The following is a 20,503-nucleotide window of genomic DNA, read 5'->3' on the forward strand; positions in this document are numbered from 1 at the left end:
AACACCGCATTGCATCACGGGGGTATAGCTCAGTGGTAGAGCATTTGACTGCAGATCAAGAGGTCCCCGGTTCAAATCCGGATGCCCCCTATTTTCTTAAATGATGCTAAAAGTTTTGTACTAGTAGTGTGGTGTTACTAGTGAAGTGTATATTACTACTACCGATAATGGTAACATTAAAAACATAGTTATTTGTTCCAACGTGTTACTTACGTTACGTATCCGAGGACGGTCGGTTCCGGAACTAATCTTTGCACCTGGACCAATCAGCGCAACATTTTCTTGAGCACGCCAGTAGACCTATGACGCCACACGCACGCACGCACGCACGCACGCACGCACACACACGCATGCACGCGCACGCACGCACGCGCACACACACACACACACACACACACACACACACACACACACACACACACACACACACACACACACACACACACATAGTATATATATATATATATATATATATATATATATATATATATATATATATATATATATATATATATATATATATATATATATATATATATATATATATATATATATATATATATATATATATATATATATATACACACATACATACGTATACATACACTACATATGTGTATGTATGTATGTATGTATGTATGTATAGCCTACATACTAAGGGAACAGTGCTTAGTGTGCTGTAAAGTCAGTCTCTCTGGCCATGATTGCACTTTGAATGCACTGTTGCCTGCTGAGGCTGATTGCGGTGCTTTTCGACGTGCTCTCCTTTCTACTGCAGCTTGACTCAGCAGTTTCACTCTTTTGGGTTCCTTGCCAGACCTCCTGCCTACAGCTAGCACGATTGTTGCCACTACTAGCCAGAGTCACGCCGCTCCTCAAGAAACCAACCCTTGGCTTGACCCCCCTCAGACATCAAGAACTACAGACACTCCTTTCCTTTATTTCCAAAACTCTTGAACGTGTTGTTTCTAACCAGCTTTCGCTCCATCTCTCACAGAATAACCTGTTGGATCCCAACCAGTCACGATTCAAATCAGCCCACTCCTCTGAAACTTCAATCCTTGCAGTCACTGAAACACTTCATGCTGCCCAGGCTGCCCCCCACTCTGGAGTCTTTATTCTTTTAGACTCTAGATTCTAGAGTAAAGAAGAATCTAAGAATCAGGACCTAGAATCTAGACCTATCAGCAGGCATTTCACACATTGGAACCACAAGCTTGTCCTGGACACCCAAGCTGACTTTGGCATCACTGTCTCTAGGAGTAAAGTGGTTTTCCTACTAACGGTTTTCTTTTATTCCCCGTACTCTCCTGACCAGGGTCCACCAAGGGTTTATATTTGCCCCCTCCTTATCTTCCTCTACACCAAATTTTGGTCATCTCTGCACACAAGCTCTCCTACTCTATCACTATCACTGTTATGCTGATGTATTATAAAGTCTATACATATTCATACGAATACACATATACTTCATATACTCATATTCAGAGATCAATTGCATATAGGACTATGTGGTGTTAGTATCTTGCCTGTTGAGCTAATTAAGCGAAATAAAATGTTCTACTGGGAGTTAAGACAGTGTGCAGCCTTCCCTTCCGTCTCCAGCATTAGTATCTGATCTCTTTTATTTTACCCCATTTTGTCTAATTTTATTTATGCTGTTTAGTTTATCTTACTGTGCCTTCCTGTGTTTTTTTCCAGCCTTGCTGAATCTGGTCTTACTTACTCTTAGGAGTATTGCGTATCACTCAACCAAACTTAACTACTTTCAGGACATTACATGCAACATAGAAAACACACCCAATGTATACAGTACTTAGCCAATGATGGCATTTATTGATAAAAAAAAACAAAACAAAACTGTACATAATACAAAAACTGCTACTTTTTACATCCAGGCAATCACTTGTTTCTGTAATATAAAGACTTCAAGTAATTTGTGCAACAATTGCTTAAAATACATGACTAAGCAGTAAGCACCTTTCAGACCAACAAACATGTCCTGTGTTTCACAATACAGATACTGTATATATTATTTTTATACATCCAATGTAGCCTCCCATTCCAAAATGGCTGGATTTCTGAGGAACGGAGGTATTGCACTGGTTTGGCCAGCTATACTTGAATTTGCATCCAAGTTATGGCGTCAGTTTAGGTATCTGCTACTATGAAATAATTACTAAATGTGGTTACACCATAAGCAGTATACTGTAACTGGTTACTGGTTGGAGCAAACGGAAAGTAATGACATAGTCACAGTCAAAGTTCACTTAATGCCTTGGCTGAATGTCATTATAACTGATTAGATTACAGTTACAATTTCAGCTGTGAATAATGCTTTGTAAAAAAAAAAGTGCAATCTATGCCTCATACACCTTGCATCACTATGGTTGTTGTCATAGAAAGAAATATGGTGCAATGCCTTGAATGTCAGTAGGCTAATACTTGAAAGTGTGACATTAGAAGAGAGTTACAGGCGGTACAGAAATGTGTGCACAGCTGAAAACACCTGCTCAGGGCCTTTAGGCAGCTTAGCTTAGATAGTCGCCCTGGCAACCTGCAAGGAATCAGGTCTCAGAGGTCTGATAGGTGTCTTTTGTAAACATGGTGGAACTCCAGAAGCCTAGTTAGCACACAGGTGCCTTCACGTACACAACTGAAATCAAGGCTGGAAACTACCGTTCTTACCAAGCTGCACGTGTCTGGTGTTATAGGGTACATCCCTAAAACCTTCCAGCCACTTTCACTTTCACAGCCAAGTAAGCTGTTGAGAACAGAACAGGACTAACGAATGCTAAATTACTGGCTGCCACAATGCCTGGTAGAATAGCACATTTCACCCAGACACCTGTGCGTGTACCAGCTTCTACCTTGGCTGATGTCCAAGACCTTAACATGTTTTTCTGAAGCTTGTACATCCTGAGATAGACCCAGATCCCGAGGGGCCCCTCACAGACCTGGGGGAGGGGGGGCAAGGCAGCCTTTATAAAAGTTCTGTCACTCAAAGGCACTTGCTCAACATAATACAGTGAAGGTACTGATTATGCCCCATGCACTGTGACTTCTACATTGTCTGAGGGAGTTGGCTTAGGTTTAGGAATAGCTGGGTTCCACGTCCTGTTTCCATTTAAAGGTGTTCTAGTTTGCCACGACGTGTGACCTCATCCAGTCCAGACTGGCAGGCAGACTACAGAGTGGAAGAGAAAATTGGGGGGAAGTGAGAACATGTAGCAAAATGATAGATATATAACCTTGTCTCTCAAACATGCCAGTATATTGCAGCAAGTCTACCAAAGATGTAACAATTGATCTGCTTTATTCGACTATTTTAAAAAATGTCTGCAGTACTCACCCCTCTCCGGTTAGGGCACAGCAGGGCTGAACGTGCCAGGAGCGAGCTGTGATGGAGTTGAGAGTGAGATACTTCGAGATCTCTGCCACTGTCATGGACCCTTTCATATCCTGTTTGTTGGCCAGAACCAGAACAGCTGCATTCTGCAGGTCCTGCGCAGGTACGGGAATAAAAGGTTGGTCTACAATCTCATCTTTCAGTATAAATATGCTGACAATGACAACGGAAAAAATATGTCAACAATACTAGCACAGGCTATGTTGAAACATCCATGTCATCAGTTTCAGTGACGCACTTAATCACAGAGAGTGTGACTAACAGTTTAGAACAAAGGAAAATATATTTTTCATATGAGCACAAGAAATAAACGTTTTATTACAGAGCTTTGTTGAATGCTCGATTCTGATGAGTCAATCACAGCAATCTGCATCTGTTATTTCTTGATAGCAGACCCGTGTGCTCAGCAAAATGGTCATTATTGAGAAATATCCCTTACTCATTCACTGACTAGATACGTAGAAAGCACGGCAAAGCAGACTAGTGAAACCAGTTTGCTCCCTTTTACCAGTGTGGAATAATTTCGTCATACACTGTTCATTAAAGCCATACTGTTCTCATGTGTAGGCTGTGTATTGACCTTGCTTGTGGTAAACACTGACATGAGGATGTTCACACATGGCTTGTGTTCTAATATTGTAGCGTCGACGCCATGGCATGCAGGCCCGGTCTGATCCCTTCTTTCAAAAGTGAAAGTTGCGCATACAGTATCCAGTTGGTTGCTGGTGCTGGACACAACATTATAGCGCTTCAGACACAGTTTGGCCTTCAACTGTGGCCCGAAAAGTTGTAATATACTTTGACACTTTGTGCCAAGTAAAATATTTGTTGGGGCAAAGCTCTTGTGGGATTCTTCTCTTTTTAAACTGATCCTTGCTTTCACCACAGAACTACTTGACCACCGACCTGTGTGTTTAATGTACTTTTGAGCTAATGTAATAAACCTCAAAGCAATGGTAGGTACCTGTCAACAAGGCAGATAGGGTAGACTAACTAATACTGTCTAGTCATCGTCAAATGAGTTGGTGTTTAGTCCATTTTCCACTGTGTTTAACCCAGTTCTCTGTTATTATTTTGTTGTACAAAAAAAGAAAAAGAAATGATATACCATAATGACTAAACATTTAACATCTATTATTCACATGACAAAAAAACAGTACTCTTCACTTTGATACTGAACAGTTGATTCCTACCTCGTGTGCCAGCATGTGGTGGAGTTCCTCCTTGGTTAAGGTGAGTCGCTCACGGTCAGTACTGTCCACAACAAGGATAACAATCTGAAGGGTACAGAAAGGAAAGAATACATCAAAATACTTTCACAATTAGCTCTTTTCAATCACTTTTGTGACCGAAAGATCATTCCGTGTTATCCAGATTCATACTGTACAAGAGCCCAGGTTATCAACCACTGTCGCAAAAATTGCTTGTTCAGGGTGGGATTGTCGGGTCTCTTCTCTACATGTAAAGTGTCTTGAGACAACTTGTTGTGATTTGACACTTTAATAAAATTGAATTGAATTGAATCAACGGATGATGCAAAGAAAGTGCAAGCACGGGTCACTTGAGAAATGCAAGATATAAGTTATATTGTAATTAAACAGAACTATTTTATATGAATAATTAAACTAAAAATAAACGTATTCAAGAGTTTTTAAGTTAGATAATTATGCTACTTGAGTCACTTGAAAGTCTTGCGTTGTGAGCTTGTAGAGCGGCTATTTTCAAATAGCCGTATATAGGGTTAGAGTGCTCATGTGGCTTCTTTTGGTCTTATTTTCATAGACCCGGTTGCGTATTTCTCTGGCAACACTGGTTGATGACCATGCACACAAGGATAGCAAGGGACAAAAGAAACTAGTTACCTCTGTGTTACAGTAGTAAGAATTCCATGTGGCCCGGAGGCTCTCCTGGCCTCCGATATCCCAGACGAGGAAGCGTGTCTTGCGAACACGGATCTCCTCAACATTGCTGCCGATTGTGGGAGAGGTTTGGACGGCCTCCTTTGTCAGGCTGGATGTGTTTGTATGTGTGGGAAAGCAAGAGAACACACGTTAGAGTCATTCGGTGACTGCAGTAAACTGCGACTGTATAATAATTTTTAACATACTATTCTTTGGTGAGTAGAGATACAAATGTGTTATCGTGTCACAGTTCATTTGGTTGACGACTTACTTATAACCAAATCAATACGATATGCATAACTTACAATTGATAGAGGATAGTAGTCTTCCCAGCATTGTCAAGACCCACAATGATGACTTTGTGCTCTGCAAGAAAATGAAACATGTTACATTCTGATCTAGAAACACCTACTATTTACAATTTAAGCATTTAGCAGATGCCCTGATCCAGAGCAACTTACAACGTGCAAGATCAACAGAGTGGTCATGTAAACATTGTGCAAAGAAAACAATCTAGTGCTACAAAGTAACTAGGATCAAATCTAGCATCTGTCTAAATGTCAAAACAACTCACAGCATTGGTGGGTAGGCTACACAGACTATGCCAGTAGAGTTGTAATAACCAACATACATCTACATAGTAAACCAGAATCTACCAACAAGGAATGAGGGGTGGGGTAGAAGTGAGTTTTCAGACTGCACACAGAAATGGGGAGTCAGTCTGCACTCTGCAGTCCTGACTGGGGGAGGTCACTCCACAGTCCACACACACACACACACACACACACACACACACACACACACACACACACACACACACACACACACACACACACACACACACACACACACACACACCACCATATTTCCCTCTCATACATAGTGGTTGCTAAACTACTCAAGGCTGATCCAGGTGGGAGAAGAGACTCCTTGGAGTGTTGGAACATGTCCAACGCTGATAGTATCAGTACACATTGTACCACAGAGAGACTGATTCCACCAGTACATACTGTATGCTCTCCCTAGTGTCCAAAATGTAAACTAACTTTAGGTTACATAACTCTAATGAAAGTCCAACGTCCCCATACAAATGGACACAGATAGACACGTGTGCAGGACTCTGCTGCATAAGTAACACACTGACAACAACGCAACAATCGCTTCTCAACTACCTAACGCTTTCTTACTAAAAGCACATCTACCAGAGAAGTGAGTTCCAACTCAAGAACTTCTGAACAACATAGCAGTGGTGGAAAAAGTACTCCCATTTCTTACTTAAGTAAAGGTAGTAATACTGCATTGTAGACATACATGTATTACAAGTAAACGTTCAGAATTCAAAATGTAATTGAGTAAAAGTACAAAGGTATTGGCATCAAAAAGTACCAAAAAGTAACTAGTAACTAAGTTTTCAAATAATTGTAGTGGGGTAAGTAAAAGTATGATATTTGCCTCTAAGACATAGCAAAAGTACTGAAAATTGGAAATACTTCAGTAGAGTAAATAATACCGTAGTTACTAGTTACTTTACTGTACCCAGTTACTTTACACCACTGCAACATAGACTACCAGTACACAAATAAAAACAGTCATTATAATGTATCCATAACTATGAGAGTGTACAGATGTATTAGGTTACATTTGTAAAGTAAACTGTAAAACACTCAGGGTTGTGTAGCGCCCATGTGTGACTCACTATGAATCAAAGCTTTTTACCTTTGTCTCCGAACACAGCCATCAGCTTGGTGAAAAGTAGACCCATGTCCAACAAGTAGTGGTGGTGAGAGCTGATTATAAAAGGTTTTAAGTTAGTTCACTTAGAAGCAAAGCATAAAAGTAAACAGTGTGTGGGTGTGTGTGGTCAGTGGTCTCTGAACTGTGTGTGATCATGTAAGTTAACGCAGGTTAAAGTAGGTACAACTTCACAGGAATGTTGTCAATACAAAGGCTGCGTGCAGTGCGTGGAATGTGTGGGCGGGACGACGTCACGGATCATAGGTACTGACGCATCACACGCTCGCGCACACATACACACACCAGTGTTGCCATGGCCGCTTATTATAAGCGACTTTGGGCTTCTTTTTCTGTAAAGTTGCGTGTACAAATTGGTTAGTAGTTGCGGGTTGCGTTTTTTGGGCCTTGTTTCTTAAGTGTAGTTTCTTATTTAGGCTTGCTTCCATTTTATTATATTATCACTTCATTATTATTATTAAACCAGTGGTTCTCAAATATTTTCATGAAAACGTTTTGTGTGGAGCATGTGTGTTCATAGAATGTTTCAATAAATATTCCACATTTTATTGCAAGAGTTTTTGATAATAGAAAATAGCAGATCTACAAGCGACGCGTTGTGAGCTTGTAGATCGTCTATTTTCAAATAACTGACGCATATAGGTTTAAAGTGCTCATGATGTGGCCTGAGACAAGTTGCCTCTTTTGGGCTTGTTTTCCTAGACCGGGTTGGTTATTTCTCTCACAAAACCTGGCAACGCCGGCAACACACACTACCCATATATGGTGAATGGGAAGTTAATGTTTATTACCTCCCTTTGTTTTCCTTTCACTGTTGATAGAAAAGTGAAACGAAGATGGAATCCCCAGAAACTTCACAGGGAAATAAATCACCTCACATGAAGGGAATTGCCATTCAATAAAAGTGCGTTTCCCAGCATTTATAAACAAGATAACCCACAGTGGTGTAATAAGCTAATCATAATAATAAACAGTGATGGAAGAGGTACTCACATGTTTTACCAACACTGCAATGTAGAAATACCCTTTTACAAGTAAAAGTCCGGAATTCAATATGTACTTGAGTAAGTAGGCCTACAAAAGTATTGGTATCAAAATGTAGCCTACTTAGTACTTTTACTCAATTCCGGACTTTAACGTGTAACAGAGTATTTCTATATTGCATTATTGCTACTTTTAGTTAAGTAAAACAGTACTTTTACTCAATTCCGGACTTTAACGTGTAACAGAGTATTTCTATATTGCATTATTGCTACTTTTAGTTAAGTAAAACATTTTGAGTACTTTTTACACCACTGATAGATCCCCAGACCGGGTGGAACCTAGTACCCAGTGGCGGAAATGGGCTTCCACAATTCCATTATGCATACAGTTCTTTGTGTCCCCGGTCGTTCATTGTCATTTAACTATGGAAGAGAGCTGTCCATAGATAAGCTAATTGTCTCAAGATCATTGGAAGTAGCCTAACACTGTTTTTAGGGCCTTTTGTTTGTTAAAAATCTACACAGACTTTCAAAGCCTCGCCAGCCTGCCAGACTCATGGTTTAAACATAGACCTACAAACCACATCCTTACTTGAAGCTGTCAGGAGTTCTCTAATAATGTTTCCTCTATGACTCACGCTGCGCAGCTACATGTGATCAAACGTGACAGAATATTGGGGTAGTGAGAGACAGAACCTTTGCAAACAGCAGATACAATAACATTGATTAAATCAACATGGAGGATTTGACTGGGTAGCCTTCACTGCCCTAAAAGAGCAGGCCTACCTTCAGGTGGCTGCTTTTCCTTAAACAAAATAATATATATATATATATATATATATATATATATATATATATATATATATATATATATATATATATATATATATATATATATATATATATATATATATATATATATATATATATATATATATATATATATATATATATATAAATATATATTATATGATGTTCTGCATATTAGTAGTGTATAATCTGCCTGTCATTTAATATCACTACTCACTATGAATTGAGTACAAAGGACCCCAATTGTGGCTTTCTTTGTTTTTTTTTGGTATTCCTATTACCTGACCTTGTATTAAACTGTAGCCTACTTGCATGTGCTTTTTTCTGCAAACTTCTAATAAAGTATTAAATCAATCAATCAGCCTATAGTGAAAAGTTCAAGTCATCTGATCCTGTTTCTACCAGGCCTGGAATTTCTTCATTTTAGGGGCTGGCCACTGGCCTTTGATGTTGCACAAAGGCCAAAAGCTAGGGCAGGAAGGCCATTAAATAAAACATGATTTTATTTAAGTCAATTGAAAGAATTGATCCAATTTAAGGGTTAAGGATGATTAAATGTAATAAGTAGACTATCTGCAGTGAAATAAATCAATTATGGTATTTACATTTAGAAAGAGACAGAGGAGAAAGTGGTACAGTCAGCTGGGTCATTAAGGCCACTGTGGACTGTCGCCATTTTTCAGGGAGGCCTTCGTGGCCTACCTGAAATTACTGCCCTGGTTTCTACACATTTAAGTTAAGCTACTATTTTGATATAGGGTATAGGCATTTTTGCAAAGTATATATAAATACAAAATAAAATTATAATTGAAATGTTCTTACTAGTAGTGTGCCTTTTGAAATCATTGACACAATAATCTTCTGATTAAATTTTTAATTAAAATACGAATTTATCCACAGATTAAAAATGAAAGGCAGAAAAAGCAAAATGTAGCTACAGTCAGGCACCAATGATACATGTTCTTTCATATTTTTTAACAATTGCGATAACGCAACAATAACATTATTTACTGATCATTATTTAATATTCATGTATTCAACTGAAGACGGGTGGGCTAAGCAGCCCCCAAAAAAGACATTCATGGATTCTTCATTTAGATAACTGAGTAAGGAACAAGATTGCACCTATTCCCCCACCCCACTACCCCACACAAACTGCAGATAAAAAATAAATAAATGCAAATGTCCACAGGGAAAACAACACTAGGTCAGTAAGAAATCCAGAGAAGAGCATGGTATTCAATAGACAAGCTTGCTATTTTGGTGAACACTGGTAGTGATTTACCACACGTAATTACTCTTTATAACCATTAGCCCTGAAAAACATAGACAACATAGCAGGTGCAAAGAAAACAAGATGAACAATAAGCAACGAACAGTAAACAGTAAAGCCTGATTTATGCTTCAGCGACAGAGGTTGTTGGAGTGGCCGTAGATGAGTGAGTAGAGAGGCCATCTGGGAATTGGAAATTACTGTAGCTGGTCCGGCCCCTGGCTCGTCCAGTTAACATGTCAAAGTGTCCTTGAGCATTGAGCAAGACACTTAACCCCTAACAGCTCCCCCCTGTGCACTCATCAAAGCCATCTGAGCAGCCATCAGTTGGATGACGCCGTAGAAGCAATATCCCCTTCCCTAGGGATCAGAAAATACTTCCTTTCCGTTGCCTTATACAACACTTTGCTGCCGAAGCATAAATCAAGTTCGACATGACACAAAGACACAGATGTGGTATGAAAAGTACAGTAGGCCTATGACAAGATTTAAGACATCCCACCATGGCAGTGGTGGACATGGCTTGGTGAGACATTCGGGCACTTGTGATTGGAGTTCTCTTGAAGCAAATTTGAGGGTGTGAAGTAACTTTAGGTAGGACATTTTGTTCGCTCACACTACTTTCTTCCACTGTAGTGCTGATTTTAATCTGTGCCATCTTGGAAAACCTAGTGCACAGGTGAACACTACAGGAGGGAAGCTATCTCCCATAGCATCCTCAAACAGCCGTGGAAATTATTAGAAAACTGAACCAGACATGTATACACAAAGGTACAGTTCATAGTACATGGCTGAAGCAGGTCAGGGAAGAAGGTAGTATCTTTGGGGTGTTTTGTGTGTAACATTAGAGTGTCATGACTAAAACAATGCCTGTCAATAAATTATCTCATTCAATTATGGCAACTATTCCACCAGATAGCTTTTTAAGGTCTGGGTGATAAGAAACTGGGGTGAGAGACTCACACGCTCAGGATCCCATCCCAAAAGGGTATAAATCCTGAAATCCATAAGCATGTGCAAGAGAAAAAGAGTGTATTAGTGCAGTGGCTCTCAACCTTTTCAGGCCGCGACCCCCAAAATAATCATATTTGAACTGGGGACCCCCCACCCTGACAAGCACTTGGAATTGTAGGAGCTGAGGCTTTTAGTTTGACTCGGTTCCACAGATAAATATTGTGAATATAGCAGATCAGCTATTTTCATGTTGTTTGGCCAGTTTGTATAGTATAGTTTTTTGAGTACTTTTGATGCGTATGCAGTCTTTTTTCATTTATTTGTATGTCTTAAAAGTCCTTCAATTGTCACTTTTATGTCATCTGAGGACCCCCAAAAAATATGTGGGGGGTGGGACCTGTGGGTTTTAATCTGTGCCATTTTAGAACAGCCCCACAGGTTGACAACCACTGTATTAGTGTGTGTGTGTGTGTGTGTGTGTGTGTGTGTGTGTGTGTGTGTGTGTGTGTGTGTGTGTGTGTGTGTGTGTGTGTGTGTGTGTGTGTGTGTGTGTGTGTGTGTGTGTTTGTGTGTGTGTTAGAGAGAGAGAAAAACAGAAAGACAGATACCCTGACACTGTACATGTGGACAATGATATTAGACCCTGTTTAAGACTGCAGAGGACAGACCTACCTGCCTTCTCATTCCATACTCTGAGGAGAGACTGAGTCATACAGATCACAATCAGATTCACAATCAAAACAATTACTGTCCTCGTGCTGTCAGTAGGATTCCATGATTTTCATGCAGTATTTTAACATACGAAAAAAAAAGACCTATAATAGACCAATATTTTTTTTCTTCCCCTAAATATAAATAAATTGAATCGCTAGAATAACTTGATGAGGATGGCATCTGGCAGTTGTATAATGTATTTCTTTACATTATACTCGTGAATGAGAAAAGTATTTTGTCGATAAAGGATGTAAACACATTAATTCACAAGCCTAACGCTTAATTTATACTCTGTCGTGTTCAGTCGCGTACAGAAAATAGACGTGTTGTGAGATTGTAGAACAGCTATTTTGTGACTCCATTGTACAACGAAGTATAAACCAGGCTTAATTGGCATGGCCCCAAACTCACTCTTCAGTCCCTTTTTAACCCATGCCACAGACCTCAACCCCCTTCTTTCATCGGTCTGTCCAAGAACCTCCTTCATTGCCTCTGCCTCTATGATATGGTGAGTGTTTAACGGATGTAGACGTCCCTTCCCCAGTCTTCCTGGTTCTTGTTGCGGCCCATGTTGGCCCCTGTGTCGGCAGGGTCCTGGCAGTACCGCTCCCTCAACTTGGCACGTCCGTGCGGTTGGGCCTGGCTCGACATCGGAGGCTGGTTGAGGTTTTCCTGATCCGGCTCGGCGCCCTCATCCTCCCAGGACGCCTGTCGTCCATGATGTTGGGCCAGGTGGAGGCGACTGCCCCCGCCCCCTCGATAGGGCTCTGGCTCTTCATAGGGGTCAGTCTCAATGTCCATACAGGAGTCCCCGGCCTCTGTGTAGGCTGAGTCCCGGCTACCCTGCGTCTCAGAGTCGAAGGTGTCTTGCCGTGACAGGCCCCGCCCACTGCCGCCTCGTAGTTGCCCGCGAGATGAGCGCAGATACATCTGCTGCTGGTGATGCTGGGGCTTTCCACCCAGTTCGCCCTGGTAGTCATGGAGACTGCCACTCCCACCACACTCTGTCAGAGGCCCCTCTCGCTTCTGCTCTCCTTGCACCAAGTATGGCCCCTGCAGCAAGCCATGCCCATGGCACACGCAAAACATGCAAAGACACAAACGATACAGCAAAGCCGGCAGTGAGTAGTTAGTAGACACGGTTAGAATGGGGTTACGGCTCAGTCATACAAAAGAGGGTTCGAATTTATATCAGTTGGTGCAATATCCCCCGGGTTATCAAACAGTCACACAGGTCGATATGTTCCAGTTAAAAGACTTTGCATTGAAAGCATCAGTATTCATAAATAACATCATTGTATTTACACTATAAACACACTCAGGCGCACAAACAAAATACATACATGATGATAGTGGACACACGTTCATTCCACATAACTTTACAAACATCTGAAAAAGGACAAGACATGCTTCTAATGTACCCTTTAAAAATCATTCACAACCCTGCAAGAAACACACCAAGCAGTTATTCACCAAGCATACATCTCATTCCTACCTAGTAAAGGCCACAGTGCCATCTCCTGGCTGATTCATAGCAGACCAAATGCAGATAAATCAATACTGTTACCAAAGTTACGCTAATTCGTTGCTCACAGAACGTAACAGATTTTCAACTGAAAACCGTGTTGAAAATCAGTTGTGTTTCGTGAGCGACACGGTTATGTTATTTATTTTAGGCTTTAGTGATTAACTTGGAAGCCCTTACCAAATCCAAATTAGGTAATTTGGCTGAAGTGGTTCACAGAACTGAATGGTTAATTATTTAAATCTAAATTATAGCAAAGTATGTATTACCGTGTGTGTGTATTACTTATATTACTGTGAGTAGGTTAAAATGAACAACCTGTTAGCCACCCTCCACCAAGCTAAATCTTTCTGTATCACAAATCTGGCTGCTGAAGATGCAACCACAACAGCATGCCACACATCCAAGAAGCTGAAATGACTTGCTCCTTGCAGGGGCGGTGCCATGGCAACACAGAGGAGGACAGCGAACTGGAATCTGCTTCCCAGACGATAAGAAAGGGTCGGTGAAAAGAGGCAATGGAACACAAGGGGTGAGGGGTGGTGGGGGCATTGTGGGGGGGGGGGGCTGGCAGGGGGGGCTGGGCACTCTATTTTCATTCGTGATCACAGCAAAATGGAGGAGGCTCCACAGGGCACAGGCAGAGGTGCCTTCCTGGTTCGTTTCATGAGTCCAGTGTGATTAGAGTAAGGCTATTTGCTCTGAGCTGAACTCAGAGGAGGAAGTGCTGGTTGGTTCTATGTGGACATTGCCTATATAACCTCTGGTAGCATTTGTTGCTCTAAGGTACTTGTTATATCATTTGGCAAGGGGTTGGCGTTTCAGAGTGAGCATGCTGCCCTTGTTCAATTTATGTGTGGGCTTTACAAAACAGGCTTTTCAAATGTGGGTACTTAAGCATGTTGTGTGTGTGCGTGCATGCGTGCGTGCTTGTGTGCGTGTGTGTGTGTGTGTGTGTGTGTGTGTGTGTGTGTGTGTGTGTGTGTGTGTGTGTGTGTGTGTGTGTGTGTGTGTGTGTTGAGTGTGTGTCAGTGCCTGCATAACTTTGAATGTCTTGTGTGTATGTGCTCCTGGGACCGGTTTCAATGGGTCCAATATGAACTTTACAATACGCTCACTCCCTCTCGGTGTGTGTCTTGTGCTTCTATATACAGCATGTGGTGAATGGGGAAGAACTGGCTTAAACGTGCTTGCTTCCTTCAGGATAAGGTAAAGAGAGAGGGGGGCATATTATCTGGAGACCTGGGTTTGGACTGAGGTTTAGTGGCCAGGCCCTTCCCACCCCCAGCACGGTTTTAGAGGGCATGCTCCGCCACTTTCTCCTCATTGGCTGCAGACCCGTCCAGGCCGTGCCACGGATCCTCATTGCGGCGCAGGGAGGTGAGCACCTGTACCTGCAGGTTGGAGACAGGCTCTGGAGAGGAAGCGAGTGCGGCGGTGGCCATAGTGCGGTTGAGCAGGGGGTTGGGGGGGTTGCTGCTGGGGGGGTGCGTGGCCTTCCAGTAGGCCTCCAGGTAGTCTGCTAGGTGTTCGCACGCATCCTCTAGCTGGTTCTCATCCAGGATAATGTCAAACAGTTCCTGCACACAGACACAGGCAGAATAAATTAATATATTGATGGCTTAAGAGGCATTCTCTAAAGTTTAGAGAGTTTAGAGTAGTGGTTTTCAAACTTTTTGTGTCCAAAGCACACCAATGCTCAAGTCAAAATCTCGACTGTGAATGTAAAGATCTCCTATTTTGCTCACAAAATGCACACAAAATAGGGATAGCAGATTGAAAGTGTGTATGTATATATATATATATATATATATATATATATATATATATATATATATATATATATATATATATATATATATATATATATATATATATATATATATATATCACTGATTTAGATTCTAAAAACCAAGGCAGTTTTATTGATCAACCAGACGATCTTGATGGATATTGAGTTGATCAAAAACAACCGTTCACGCCGTCTGACAAAAGGTGCCAAGAGGCACCGCTCAAATTAACATAGGAATGGCTCTGGCTGCATATCAATGGTCCAGTGTGTAACCTGTTAAGTACTACTAGGCTACTTTTAAGCCACCACTAATGACACAAGATGAGACAACAGTATTGAGAATGAAGTGGCTGATGGATTTACGAATTAACTCTTACTGAATTTACAGCTGCAAGGTTAATTATTTTGTACTGTCATTGAATGTTTGTAAGTTACTATTTTTGTTGTACACATATGTGCTGTACACATATATAAAACTTTGTGTCTCATAATTCATCCATGACTGGTCTATCTATTATCTATCTATATTTCTAGGTAAAGACAGGTGTGTGATGGTGCAGTCAAGCTAAAGATAAATTGTTCTGCAGTGACAACTGACCACATTGTTGTTGCCTCTTTGATAATTGCAACCAGCAGACTGCAACAGTGTTCATTATGTTTTGCCACTCTTTGTAAAATGGGCCCCTCATGCAAAATTTGGAAAGCAATCATAGCCAATTGGAAAGCTAATGTGTATAATGTGTACCAGTTAATGTGAATTTTGGACAACATCTTTCTTCTTACAAATCACTGCCATGATGAACGCAACATCCAATCAACCCCAAATTGGAATCCATGTTGAGAGGCCTCTATAGAGTGCACCTCCAAAACACTTCACTTCTGTCCATATGGGCCACCACAAATGTGAAAAGTTGCCAATAAATGCTATTTCCCCACACAGCTTCTGCAACCCATGACTTACACAGCCCTGGCTAGGTAACCCAGCCTGGTGGAGATATCAGTGAAGAGCATATCACAGGCCTAAGGGTGGCAAGAGATACTCACAGGAGGGCACTGAGCCAATTTGTCTGCTGCCACCATCTGCACATTCAGGTGTTTGGCCTGGGACTTCCCTCTGGATTTGATGAGCCTCTGAAGGACCTGGAGTCAAACAACAACATGTGGATTACTTAAACTATGATTATCATTACAACTCAACCTGTGCCCATTATAAAGCAATAACTGTAGCATGGTCAGATGAGGGACTCCAGAAACACAAGACGCTTGGAGAGGTTTGGGTGATGCTTTACCTTAGGAGAGGCTATTTTGATATAGACAATGATGGGTGCCAGGGAGGTCTTAGCCAGCTGGGAGGGGTGGTTGATGGTGTCTGCGTCCAAGGCAACCAGCTGCAGGGTACGCGCCAGCTCAAAGATGCGCTCAATCTCACTTTGCACCTCCGCTGAAGACCCAGAGAAGGAGAGCGTGTCAGTCCAGAATGTCAGTGATTGAAACTGTTAATGTGGACAACTATTTCCTGGTTGAATAGAGGACATTAGTGTTGGTCAGTCAAGCTGAGGCCTTTCCACGCCCACACAATGTGCAAAACTGGAATGTTAGTATCACCCTCATGCACGCCAAATTTTGGTGAAAGGTTTCCGAGCGTATGAATTGGAACCAATCACAGTTGAAGTTCCATTTATGCATGGCAAAATGGAACACCCTGGCATTTTCATTCCACTGCCACATTCCGACAGGCAGGCTGCCCTGACATACATCTGAGGTATATGAGTCTCTTGAAGGAAAGGGGCACTTCAGAATGAGATGCCTGTGACACTTGAAGTAACTTAAGAACGCTATTTTGCACCATGTTAAAAAAAAACGACATAAAAACGCCCTTCTCAAACCGTTTTTGTTAGCACTGAAAGTCACAGGAGCAATTATTCTATTAATCAAACCACTCAAGGCTGCTTGGCCGCTTTTTGTTTTCATTGTTCCTCAGTATTAGTTTACAAGAGCCTGTTAAGGCTAATTCAGACCACTGCATTTTTTCTTCACAGCATTCTAATTTAATCAAGCTTAATATGGTTTTGTCTCATTGCGAATATTTGGTCTGAACTAGGTGCTATGAGGCATAAATAGAAAGTCAACCCCGCTTTTACCAGCCTATCAGACGTGTGGAAGGAAGGAAATTAAAGGCAACAAGAAGGTTTTCCTTGCTTCCACTGGTCAAACCACAGTGGGTCTACAACCACAAGGCCCACTGCCAAGTAGTAACAGATTACAAGGGCAAGCCAATCTGCAGAAAGAGCTGCAGTCATTCCGGCAGCCTCTAGAGGGCTGCAGGGAACAAAAGTAAACCTGGGGGCAGTTTAGTGAAACAGGGCTTCAATTAAGTGATAAGAGTAATTCACTTAACTGTAATCCAGCACAATGTCTATATACACTACATATACACAGTACACATTTCTTGCTATTAAATGTGGACTTAATTCTAATTGGGCACTCTTCCTCCTGAAAGAGGTTTATAAAAACAAAAATTCCAAAGCACAATTTATAGACCCTAACCCTTTTTTAGAGGAGCTCCTACACATACAGTACAGCAAGGGAAATTCTAGGTCACAGTGTGGGGGTCAGTACAGTGTGCTGAGTATCAGCTTCCCATGGGTGCTCATCCCTATTCACAGTTTTGCCCCCAGGGACCCTATCGCGTTTCCCCTCCACCAGAGACAGCAGGCGTAGAGCAGTTAACAGCCATCCCAGTTGCTCTCGCGCTGTTGTCTTCCTGTTCTGGTTTCCCTGTGCATTTCTGTTTGTTAAAGAATCTACAGGCTGCCATGGAAAAACTATGAGGAACAGAGAAACTGACAGGCAAGCAGACAGGCATACACACGATGTATGATGAATGCAGTGACAGAAAGGGGAGGGAAGAGAAGAAGATGCTTCAATGTGTTCCGCACGGACGGAGTGAGCATACATACCCATTACGTCTGAGGGCAGAGGAGAGGCGAGGGAGGGAGGGAGGAAGGATGGGTGGATGACGAGTAACAAAGACAGGATGAAGGGAAAGAAGAGATCAGACCCATGATAGTCAAATACAGAAGGAATATAAGGGCAGAAATTGGCCACTTTCAGTGCTGTAGCTGCCCAGCTTTATCAGGAAACCTCCTGAGTCCTGTCGTACTGTGTTGACTTGGAAATGTTGGCTTGGAAAGAATCACAGAAGTTTAAGATTTTTTTGTTGTGTCGTAGCATGGAAGTCGTATTTATATAAATATATCACAAATTCAACCTAGTCTAGAAAGAATGACAAATTGCAACCAATGTGTATTTAAAGTTATGTATGTTTCTATAATTTCCAATGGCTTTAAAACTGCACCAATATCTACTTTCAGATCCTCGCTAAGAAATAAATATCACACTGATTTGAAACACTGAGAGCGAAAGAGAACGTTTTTAACAACCACCCCAAAAAATACCCTGTACCGCTTGAAACCCACAGGACGTGCAAGTGCGTGGACAAGCCGTTCTCACTGGCAGATTCTTTTCTCGCTCCAAGTGGAAACAACAGTTTTTCCGTGTGCATTCTCATTGAACTTTGGTAGGTTGGATTGCGTTCTGTTGTGTTGTGTTCTGTTGTGTTGAGTTGTGTTGTATTGTGTTGTGTTGTTTTATTTTGACATAGCCAGGTCTTGTCTTACCCAGGCTGGACCGGGTACTGGAGCGCTCAATGATGGTGTGTTTGCTGGGGTTGTTGAGGACGGATCGTTTGGCCAGGGAGATGTCAGCAGTGACCCGTGTGATGGATATCCTGAAACAAACACAAGTAACAAGAATTGTCACGAAGCCAATCGAAGCAGATACCTGGTGATGGTATCAAAATTGCAGCCGTGTTGTGCGGTACTTTGTCTATAACACTCACCTGCCCTCAAACTTGTGTTTTAGGAAGTCAAACAGCGCCTTCTGCATCATGTCTGTCACCTTGAAGGCACAATGCACATTAGATAATCTACCATGGCCTGGACCAGGTGAAATAAGCCATCAAATAATGGCAGTGGATATTCAGCCGTCAGACAGCAATGGTAGAAGAAACACTATTAAGCTGTCGGGTACTCTGAACGTCTGACGCTCTGAACGTCCAGAACCAATTGTTTATTTGTGTTCTTACTATTTGTATTGGTTATTTGTGCCTTTGAGCTGTATGTCTATAATGACATGTCTTGACTTGACCCTGCAAGCTCCAACTGCGTGATTTCCCCTGACCAATCAAATATGGTGTAGCTCTGACAGCTGAATATCCACTACCTACAATAATTCCTTTTCTGTAGTCTGACTTGAGATTGGTTTTACCTCGTAGCCCTTGAGAGAAGGCCCTACTAGAATGATGGGTCGCATGGATGGAACCACATCGTAGGGGGGGACATGCTCCATCTGTGCCAGGGAGGACAGCACAGAGAATGGGGTGAGGCACATTGCTGTACAGTCTCTAAACATACACTCCCGCCACACAAACATGAAGCTCATGCAACCATGATATATGATATACAGTAACAGAAATACACTCAAACATACATTAACACAAGCTCAACACGAAAGCCCCTCTCTCTACACTGTAGGAGTATATCTGTTTCAGTGTTTATAACTGGTCCCAAACGCAGAAATCAATTCCTCACTGAAAGTGCTCATTTCAATTTCTTAGTCTGCAGTCCAACATAATTAAACTATCCATAATTAAATTGGATGCTGTAGCAGGAGAGTAAATGATGGCTCTTGCGGCTAAGGTTCTGGTCTAATACAAAATTTCCTTTCAAGCCTATTTCTTCCTCTTGTGTGTAAACATTTGGGGGTAATTGTGAAACATATTACTACTATACTAACACAGGAAGAAAATTGATGAAGCGCCGTAGTGTTCGCTCTCAAAACATACATATTTGTGTTTTTGCTTACAGTATTTGTCCATACCAAAATATATTTATAATAGAATTCTTGAAACAAATACAATGTCAATTCGCCACTACCGCATTACATTCACAGTGAAAACAGGAAATATCTGCAGAGCTTATGCAAAACACCCACACACAATCAATCCATACCCCAGCACATAAACTTTAGGTGTGCATGAATAGTACACGATGAATCATAAGGACATGGTTCATCTATAAGCACCCCATACACATGTCCTCATTCGGAAACAGTACACTGTAGTGATGAGAGCATGAAAATAGTCACATATGTTTTACTCTTGACAACGGGGGGAATTAACATGTTTTCTTTTTTTGCACCTCTATATTCCAAGCACGCTGCCCTCCTCTCTATTCTGTGCTGTTTTTCAATACACCGAAAGCAGCAGATAGAGCTGGAGAGCCCTGCGCCACAGTACATTTTACATTACATAAAACTGTGCAATGGGA

General features: G+C 41.6%; 2 protein-coding genes across 7 annotated transcripts in view; both read right to left on the minus strand.

The window, feature by feature from the left end:
• Nucleotides 1–1,808: 1,808 nt before the first annotated feature.
• On the minus strand, nt 1,809–7,243 carry arl5c (ADP-ribosylation factor-like 5C). Its single transcript, XM_084071387.1, has 6 exons — nt 7,027–7,243; nt 5,616–5,676; nt 5,272–5,419; nt 4,603–4,686; nt 3,353–3,504; nt 1,809–3,187 (listed from the first exon to the last, which is right to left on the minus strand). The coding sequence occupies exons 1-6, from the start codon at nt 7,070–7,072 to the stop codon at nt 3,139–3,141; spliced, it is 540 nt and encodes a 179-aa protein (XP_083927513.1). The 5' UTR covers nt 7,073–7,243; the 3' UTR covers nt 1,809–3,138.
• Nucleotides 7,244–9,712: 2,469 nt separating this feature from the next.
• Nucleotides 9,713–20,503, minus strand: part of cacnb1 (calcium channel, voltage-dependent, beta 1 subunit) — a 38,497-nt gene continuing 27,706 nt past the window's right edge. For 4 of the 6 annotated variants that reach the window (XM_084072778.1, XM_084072777.1, XM_084072776.1 and 1 more), the window contains 7 exons: nt 19,443–19,523; nt 19,015–19,073; nt 18,794–18,903; nt 16,403–16,554; nt 16,158–16,253; nt 14,716–14,901; nt 9,713–12,849 (listed from right to left, as the gene is read on the minus strand). In XM_084072778.1, the coding sequence (XP_083928904.1) occupies nt 12,313–12,849; nt 14,716–14,901; nt 16,158–16,253; nt 16,403–16,554; nt 18,794–18,903; nt 19,015–19,073; nt 19,443–19,523 (1,221 nt within the window). In that variant the 3' untranslated portion in view covers nt 9,713–12,312. Of the gene's footprint in view, nt 12,850–14,223; nt 14,902–16,157; nt 16,254–16,402; nt 16,555–18,793; nt 18,904–19,014; nt 19,074–19,442; nt 19,524–20,503 lie in introns of those variants that run through there. The other 2 variants (XM_084072781.1, XM_084072780.1) reach the window with 1 other exon arrangement.

Source organism: Gymnoscopelus microlampas, assembly GCF_963454915.1.
Source record: "Gymnoscopelus microlampas genome assembly, chromosome: 11".
NCBI lineage: Eukaryota > Metazoa > Chordata > Actinopteri > Myctophiformes > Myctophidae > Gymnoscopelus > Gymnoscopelus microlampas.